Raw genomic sequence first — 9,978 nt, 5'->3', positions numbered from 1 at the left:
CATCTGCTAATCAGGTTTCTTCCTTCTTTTAAGTTTCTTTCTGGAATTTCTGTTTCCTTTTTAGTTGTATAGATGATATATATGGCATTTATGTTTCCTTTTTAGTTGTATAGATGATAGATATGGCATTTCTGTATCATTTCCGGTTTCATGGGGAGTGGGAGCTTCTCTTCTCGACTGATGAGATGAGAATACAATGGAAGATTTTGGGTTATTTTTCTAGAATGAGGTTGTTTTTGGCTGGATGGTGTAAATTTTGTTGATGTGCCCTTCTTTTCTTGATGAGTTTGGTCTTATGTGAATTGGAGTCATACATATATCATCTTGGTCTAATGTAATGCGGTTCTACATGTATCATCTTGGTCTAATGTTAACTATGTTGCCTGTTTACTGAATTTTTGCTTGAGTTTTCTGCTTTTCTTGTTGAAATGAGTATAACCAAATTTTGAGATTATTATTTTGTTGTTATTGTTGTTGCTGCTATTATTATTATTATTTCCGAAAAAAGATACGGATAGAATTAGCTTTTGGATATAATATAGAGATTGATTACAAATTAGAAAATATGACAAATCTGGCCAATTGATTTTTTTCTTGATAGTTTTGCTTTTTTGTCACCTGAAAAATTAGGCACCTGCTTTTCTAAGTTGTTGCCTGAAAAAATCAAGTACCATATAAGTTGTAGCCTGAAAAAACAAGCACCATGGTTTCAACCAAGACACTTGATTTTTCAAGCGTCAAAAAAAAAAAACTTCATTTTTTTGTGTGATGATGACATCACCACAAAGCGTGAGAAATATTCCTATTTCCCACTTGCAATGACACAATCACGATGTGATAAAACTATGATGGGCCCTCATGCTTGCACACAAAAACACCACCTTTCATAGGAAAGGTGCATCGCACCTTCCCTCCTGGGGGAAGCACTTTTTCTGGGCGGGGTGCTTCCGGCGTGAAAGACGCATCCAAAGGATGCCGGTGTAACAAGCACTCCATAACTGTGTTCCTTGGAAGCGAAATTCATATTTTAAATAGTAGATATCTTGTTTGGTAAGGGCTATATTTCAGCGGCATAAGCACACAAAGTGTCACAAGTGACTCTTGTTGGTTGTCATCTGGCAGGCACACATGACAAACACTCAGTTGGGTACCCACACAATTAAATCCCATGGAGTTAAAGTAGCAAAGTTTCATATGCACGACTGGCTAATACTTGCATTTCTTGTGGTACTGGAGTTTAGTTTGGCGGTAGTAATACCCCCATTTCACCGGTTTGTGGGGAAGGAAATGATGACAGACTTGAAGTATCCACACAAGAGCAACACAGTGCCAGTTTGGGCTATCCCTGTATGTTATATTTTCCTGCAATTACATTATCTTTCATAATGAAAACTTTATGTGCCTTGTTGCTCTAGAGTTTGGCCTGATTTTTGGGCTCATTAATTTATTTTTTCCAGATAATTGCTATTTTGGTGCCATTGATCTTCATCTTCATATACTATATGATCAGAAGAAATGTATATGATCTTCACCATGGTATACTAGGTAACTGTCTTCCTATGCTTTCTGTCTTTGAATTGGAGGGACCAGTAATTTACAATAATACTGTTTGATTTACATGGTTGAACAGGTCTTTTGTTTGCTGTATTGATAACTGCGGTTATTACCGATGCGATTAAAAATGCTGTCGGACGACCTCGGCCCGATTTTTTTTGGCGGTGTTTCCCAGATGGAAAGGATGTAGGATTTTCATTTCCTTCAATTGCTCACAGTTTGATTGCAGGGGAAAAAAAATGGATGCTGTAACTAGAACAAAGCCAGATGTCCCCACTCGAGGCTTTTTAACTTCTCCAGTGAAACTTGTTTTAAGTAACAAATTTTGTAGGGGAAAATTTTCCCATGGTTATGCACCAGAAAAGTTTACATGGAACCCGTGCGTTTTGAGAGAACTTTTTCAACTTTTTCTCCCCTGCAATCAACGGGGCCTTAAAGATTTTATTTCCATATATTGTGTTTTTTTTTTTACTTTTTTGTGAATTTATTTGCATTCATTTTATGCTTTTATTTTTTTTTTTGACGAAAAATCAACTAATTGTCAATATACAACTTTGCAGGTGTATGATCCTGTCACAGGGGGTGTAATTTGCCATGGGCAGGCTAGTGTCATAAAAGAAGGGCATATGAGCTTCCCTAGTGCCCATACTTCTTGTAACTTTTCCTTTCTGCTTTCAGTCGGATATCTGCTGCTAAGTTTGTTTTCCTTTTTAGTTGGTACTACCTTTCTACGAGTTTGGTCAAACGTGTGATACTTCATAGCTTGAAGAATACTTGCCATTAACATTATGAAGCCCTCTTTTTGTTTGTAGAGAATTATGCAAATTTTTTTTTTTACTAATAAGTGAAAGATGCAAATGGAACACTTGGTGATGTGGAGTCACACTAAATAAAGATGTCTTGAAAGGAAATAGGAGTGTTAAAGCTCACAAGAGAAATCAGTCCAACGAAAGAACTAAGCTGGCATACGTGAACATTGTAAAACCATTTTCGATACAATAAATGTCAGGATAGGTTATGCTACATCCAAGGCCGTACCTGTGTTTTATGGCCTGAGGCCGAGGGGAAAAATGGGCCTCCTATTAATAGTAGGAGTTTGGGGGCAGAGCCTCGAAATTTTTTGAGCCCCTATTAAAAATGGGCTTCTTAAAAATAGCCCCCCTATTAATAGTAGGAGTTCGGGGGCAGCGCTTCGGAATTTTTTGAGCCCCTTATTAATAGTAAGAGTTCGAGGGCAGCACCTCCAATTTTTTTGGGGCCCCTATTGAAAATGAAATCCCTATTAAAAATGGGCCCCTAAATTTTTTTTTGGCCCAGGGGCCCTGAGGCCCAAGTCTCATTGGCCTCTTGACATGTCTGGCTCTGGCTACATCCTTTGGTTGTTCATGTGACTGCTACCCTTCTCTCCATGCACATGCATTAGGAAATGAAAAATTCATCTTTGTTTCTAGTTTTTTAATGTTTTCATATTCTTAATTTAGTGACACTCTACTTTCCTGGTATTTTCCCTATATTTATGGGAAAATCCTATAATATTCCTAGAAATTGTCTCTTTGAGGTACATGCAAAACTTGATACATGTGTATGATATTCTTTGTACTTTTTGTGCTTGTTACCCAACAAGAGTGATGGATCCAGAAAGGCAAATTTTTTTTTTACATCAGGTAAGGGCTCCAATGGCGGCGGGGGGGGGGGGGTTGGCAACAAGGTGGCTGGGTGGGTTGGCTTAAGGCTTTCGAATTGAAAGACGTCGAGAGTTTGATACCTAGGGTGTGCAACTCTTGCTGTAAGGCCTAAGATAAATGAGAAACTAACTTCATAGGCAAGTGAGAGCACTCGTGGAGTTTTATACTCAGACACTAACTCAGGTCCACTGTCAATGTTACACCTCTTAGCCTGTAACAATTCGTTCAAACCATAGCGTGGTTTATCCAAGCTCAATGAAAAGAAGAAGAAGCCTTGACACAGTCCTATATGTTCATCTCTGCCTTATTGGCAGCATCCAGATGCAGGAGCGGAGTGACACATGTCCGGATCCACCTGGTTCATTGGATCATTTGAGATCTATATTATTTTAGTTTTAAATATTTTCTTGTTTCAATGGATATTGGACCTTAGTAATTGATTCATATCCCAATTTTTTTGTTTAGAAGAATTAGAATTTTCTTTCTTGATGTTTTATAAAAAATAGTAGTTTAGCTAGGTCTATTAAGATTATGATTCTTTTCCTATAAATATAGAAAATATCTAGGAATAGAAGCAATTGAGAGTTGAGTTGGATTCCTGAAATTATTATTTCTATTTTATTTCAGTTATTTCCTGTTTTTGGTTAATTTTCTGCATTTTTCTATAATTTGCCTTTAGTTCTTGTTATTTCAGATTTATTTCTTATTTTCCTAGATAATTGGTAGTGGGTTAAATTTTCTTCATAGATCGACCATCTGGTTTACATCAATTTGGTATCATCATCTCGATTCCATGATCAAGGGACGATTTTGTTGGTTTCAAGGCATTCAATTCAGGGAACCACAAATGGCAAAAATGAGTATGGAGATGATATGGATTCTGCAAACGAGCGAAGATCGACTAAGGGTGGTGGCTCAAATATTTCTAAAGATGGAAAAGTTGATTGAAGAATTAATGCGGCATTCAAATGTTGGGATATTGAAGATGGATATGCATGTCATAGGAGACCACAACAAGAACCCGAATCAACTGGGTGATTCGACGACATCGACATCATTTGCCAACAATGCTTGATCCGATAGTGAATCTCCATCAATCTATCGTGCAACCATCATTGGTGCCATTGGAGAGAGGAGAGTCTTGAGTCGCTACACCACTAGTGACTTTTCCACCCTATCTACCTCTCCTCGCAAAAGAGGAGGACCCAAGGGAAGGTGTCCCATTCAACCTTGCCCCTCTCGATAACAAACAACCAGAGGGGGTAGGTCAATTGGTAGCCAACCTGCTGGAGGGACAATCCCACACACTCGCTGCTAGATAAGGGGGACAGGAGTTCGCTGCCTCTCTTCTACCCTTTCCTTTGTTGACTCTGACAAACACTGATAAGATCGTCGATGACAACTACCCCAAGTGACCCACCGCTAGATAGGAGGGCCGAGCCTATTTTTTATTTAAAATTCATCAAATCAAACACAAACCAAACCTAATCAGACCCAGACGAAGCTCTAGTCCACCACCTATTTTTTATTCAAATTCATCAAACCGAACACAAACCAAACCTAATCAGACCTAGACAGAGCTCTAGTTCCAAACCGAACTGGGTTAAGACCAGAGCCATACATATTTTGGATCTAGATCGGGGTTAAACCAGACATATCCCCCTCAAGCTTTGATCTAGTATCTGACTCAAACTATTCTAGGTGCAACAAATCAGTATGTTCTTGATTCAGTCATGATTGAACCAGATATTTACCAAGCTCGTTATCTTGGCCATCCAAACTCAATTGGTCAAGACTAGACCCATACATATCTTGGATCTGGATTAGGGTTAAACATGACCTATCCCCTTCAAGGCTCGATCCTGTATCCAACCCAATACATTCTGGGTTTGACGAATCAATATGTTCTCGATCCGGTTGTAATCCAACCAGGTATTTACCAAGCCCATTATTCTAGCCAGCCAACCCACAATTCTAGCGTGTAAACCAAATCAAAACCGTACCCAAACTCATTCACATCAGCCCTTAGCTTACCCGCAATCACCCATTTGTCCCATGAATCCCCAACCTATGCCTACCCAAATCAACTCAAATACATTTAAGACCTTAGACTTGCCTGAACCAGATCAATATGGGTTTTCACAAATAACTATGGATGAAGTACGTCCAGAGGGAATCCAAATTTTTTTTTTCAGCCATCTGCTCCAAATTCGTTTGACTTGTTTTACTTTAAAGGCATATAACTTTGGTTGGTTCGAAAAAAAATGTTCCTGGCTTCAGTATGCATGTTGGGGGTAGATCCTTCTTGGTTCGTTCGGTTTAAAGAGAGACATCGAGATCCGATTTCATATTGTGAACCCATAACCCACAAGGTGGAACAAAATTTAAAAAAGTGCAAGCAACATCTAGACATGAGGGCAAGTCTTCTTGAACTCAGGGATAATGATGCAGTCGCAGAGCGACACATATCCAGGTCCACCTGATTCATTGGTTCATTTGAGATCCATATTATTTTAGTTTGAATATTTTCTTACTTTTTTATTATTGTAATGGATATTATATCTCAGTAATTGATCTATATCTCATTTTAGTAGTTTAGTAGAATTAAGATTGGCTTTTTCTTAATTGATGTTTATAAAAAATAATAGTTCAGGTTTATTAATATTTTGATTCTTTTCTTATAAATATAGGTTAGATCTAGGATTAAAAATAGTTGAGAGTTTATTTGGATTCTTGAAATTGTTATTCTTATTTTATTCCAGTTATTTCTTGTTTTTGGTTAATTTCCTGTATTTTCCTAAAATTTTCATTTAGTTCTTGTTTTCCTAGATAATTTGTAGTGGGTTAAATTTTCTTTGTAGATCGGCCATCAGGTTCACATCAATTGGTCAGCATAAAACCGTAGTGTTCATCATAAGAAAGATATTAAGACAAAAGTTTAAAATCATGTGCAGGGTCATTTGCTGGCTTGGGGTTTCTTTCACTATATCTATCTGGAAAAATTAAGGCATTTGATCGAAGTGGTCATGTAGCAAAACTTTGCATTGTTTTCCTGCCCTTACTTGGTGCAGCGCTTGTTGGAATTTCTCGAGTAGATGACTATTGGCATCATTGGCAGGATGTATTTTCCGGAGGCCTTATAGGTTGGTGGACCATTAGGATTGACATTAATACAAGAGATCTTGTTTAGTGATTCTCTAAAGGCAAATATTCAATTTTGGTCCTTACCAGATCGTTTGTTGTATAACACAGGTCTGGCAGTTGCCACATTTTGTTACTTGCAGTACTTTCCAGCTCCATACCATCCACAAGGTATGTTTTGACATTTAGTTATCTTGTTCTGTAATATATATATATATATATATATATATATATATATATATATATATATATATATATATATATATATATATATATATATATATATATAGGTAATAATAAAGTGCTCCTGGGGTACCTACTCCCACGCAATAGGAACTTTGGATTTCCAAATTTCTTAAACTTTTTTTTGCTCACAAGACCCTAAATATATGATCTATAAGCATTATTTAGTAGAAAACAAGTTTTTGATCATTACATGTATGTTTTTTATGTTTTTGAAGACCTTTAAAAATCAATGGCTCACAATGTATCAAAATTTCCTGACTTAAAAAATCTAATTTTATGTCCACAAAAAATCATCCAAAGCATGATTCATATCAAATAAATCCATAAGGTTTAATTGAGAAGATATAACCTACAGCCATGATTTTCAGTATGTGAGAGTAGGTACCGTAGCTACAACCTATAACTAATGGGCATTGCACTGCCACTTTTTTGTAGGTCACGATGGGACCCTCCAAAAATCATAGTTTTAGGTGTTTATGTTAGATCTGAACCATTAAATGTGTTTATCATGCTTATTTATTAAGAAACAAGTTTTTGAATTGATTTGATGTAGAAATCTAAATATTTTATCATCAAATTTTAGTACAATATCAACCATTGATTTTTTTCATCTTTAAAAAACACATTTGAGCATAAAGATGCTTAATCAAAAACATGTTTTCTATTGAATAAACAATAATAAACACATCAAACGATTGAGATCTGACATAAAACACCGAAAACTATTATTTTTTATGCTCCTAGTGTGACCTAACAAAAAAAAGAGGCAGCATAATTAATCCTCACCCTCTCTCTCATATATATAGATATATGTTACAGTGCTCCGGGAGTACCTACTCCCATATACTAGAAATCATGGTTGTAGGTTGTATCTTATCAATTAAACCTTATGGATGTACTCAACATAATTTATTTGATGGGAATTGGATCATGTTTTTTGGACATAAAATTAGGGTTTTTTAAGTCATAAATTTTGATACATTGTGAGCCGTTGATTTTTAAAGGTCTTAAAAAACATACACATATGCAATAATCATATGATCCAAAACTATGGGGTCTGATTAACTAAAAAAGTTTAAGAAATTTGACAATCTAATGCTTCTATTAGGTGGGAGTAGGTACTTCGGGAGCACGGTATCATTACTAATATAGAGAGATGATGCTGTGTTCCTAGATTTTTTACTCCCATATATTAGAAATCATGGTTGTAGGTTATATATTCTCAAATAAACCTTATGGATGTACTCAACATAGTTTATTTGGTAGGAAGCATGCTTTCGGTCATGTTTTTTGGACATAAAATTAGAATTTTTTAAGGTATGAAATTTTGATACATTGTGAGCCATGGATTTTTAAAGATCTTAAAAAACATACATATATGCTATAATCATATGATCCAAAACTTGTTTTTTAGTAAATAATGAGTATAGATCATATCTATAGCATCTAATCAACTAAATTTTTTTAAGAAATTTGACAATCTAAATCTTCTATTAGGTGAGAGTATGTACTATGGGAGCACTGTATCATTACTAATATATATATATATATATATATATATATATATATATATATATATATATAGAGAGAGAGAGAGAGAGAGAGAGAGAGAGAGAGAGAGAGAGAGAGAGAGAGAGAGTAATGGGTCGGTGCTAAATCAATGTGATTTATGTACTTGATTTTATAGGGATCAGCTCTTGAAGAATTTGATTCCAACACATGGGTGGGTTTATATAAAGTTTGAAAAATCAACGGTCCAAAATCTTTGTAAATTTTTGAGGTTCCAAACACCATTTTTTTTATCGAAAACACATGATCCAAGTATGGATTCTTCATAAATCGACCATAACCAACACATTTATTGGGTCAGAACGCATAAAAAGCACCCGACCATGCCCAACACATTTATAGGGCCGGAACCGCAAAAAAAGCACAGGAGAAGCTGAAAAACCCATTTAGCACATGGTTTAGCACGGACCCATTACTCTCTCTCTCTCTCTCTCTCTCTCTCTATATATATATATATATATATATATATATATATATATATATATATATATATATATATATATATATATATATATAATGTGACCAGCAACCTGCAGGGCTGCATGCAAGCCGAGCCTGGCCTGTTTGAGCTCTTCCCAACAAGATTGAGACTTGTTTGAGCTCCGATCCAGTTTGTTTCTGAGCTTGACAATTGGTGTTGGAGCTTCCCTCCAATTTGTCTCGAGCTTTGCAACTGGTGTTCAAGCTTGGTTGCTCAAGGAAGTGCAAGAGCTTATTCCTGTTCCTTTTTCAGCCTTCCACGATTCAACTGGAAGAAGTATATATGAGTTATGCAAGCCTGTGGTGGTTAACATACATCCTGGAAAATCTTTTCATAAATGATATGCTAATTCTATGTATGAAGGTGTTGGTTCCTCTATTGCAGGTTGGGGACCATATGCCTATTTCCAAATGTTGGAAGAGTTACAAAGCATCCAAGAACAATCAAATACTAATGACCTTGCTTTACTAGTAAGAGAAGTTGGGACTCCATATCAACCTTCAGTAGAACGTTTGGAAATGGAAGCATCTAACATGAAAGACACCAGCTCCATGCTTGACATGGAAGCTGGCAGCAAGTGAACTCTTTGTTTTGTTTCTCCTTTTCTCTTTTCCTGTTTTTTCGTGACATTCTTGAGTTCCTTGTGTAATTTGGCATAAACTCCTGAAATTCAGGTTTGGTGTATATGAAAATTTTCATATTGTTTATTTGATAAAATACAGTGCTCCACTATCAAATGTTAATACTATACCAATCACTAACTGATTCTTTGAATTCGGATCGACATGCTTCAGTTCATGAAGACAAGTTTGGATGATCAGGGATCACACAGGGCTCATTTACTAGATATATGTAAATGGGTTTTATGTATGCATGATTAATTGCTTCAGCAAATATGTGTCACATGGATAGTCCATCTTTGTCTAGGAATCACTGTCTAAAGAATCACAGCAGAGAATCACGATCATAGCTGTTAATAACACGTTAAAAAAAGGGTTTTCAGCAGCAGGAGTGCAACAATGCCCTTCAAAGTGCTACTTCATATAGATATAGATATGTATGTACAAAACCACAATGTCCTCTTTCATAATCGAGCTTATAGTAAAAAAAAAGGACAAGCTGATTAGTCTATAATGTGTGGGGGATGAAATCCAACTACCAAAACTTATCATGGACACTATTAGCTTACATAGATCTAAATCTTAAAAACAAAATTTAACCTTTGAATCCTGTATGCATGTTTTATTTGCTATCTTTATATATTAGAAGTTGAATCCATATATATTGTTGATCAAAATTTTG

General features: G+C 35.9%; 1 protein-coding gene across 1 annotated transcript; it reads left to right on the top strand.

The window, feature by feature from the left end:
- The first annotated feature begins 1,128 nt into the window (after positions 1 to 1,128).
- On the top strand, positions 1,129 to 9,393 carry LOC149812130 (lipid phosphate phosphatase 2-like). Its single transcript, XM_089992841.1, has 7 exons — positions 1,129 to 1,347; positions 1,458 to 1,545; positions 1,631 to 1,740; positions 2,115 to 2,208; positions 6,194 to 6,382; positions 6,492 to 6,551; positions 9,061 to 9,393. Exons 1-7 carry the CDS (start codon positions 1,129 to 1,131, stop codon positions 9,255 to 9,257), a joined length of 957 nt encoding a protein of 318 aa, XP_089848967.1. The 3' UTR covers positions 9,258 to 9,393.
- Positions 9,394 to 9,978: the final 585 nt, after the last annotated feature.

Source organism: Nuphar pumila, chromosome 17 (assembly GCF_984573655.1).
Source record: "Nuphar pumila chromosome 17, dmNupPumi1.hap1.1, whole genome shotgun sequence".
Classification (NCBI taxonomy): domain Eukaryota; kingdom Viridiplantae; phylum Streptophyta; class Magnoliopsida; order Nymphaeales; family Nymphaeaceae; genus Nuphar; species Nuphar pumila.
The sequence above is the reverse complement of the archived record's forward strand: the minus strand, read 5'-3'. Positions and strand labels throughout refer to the sequence as shown.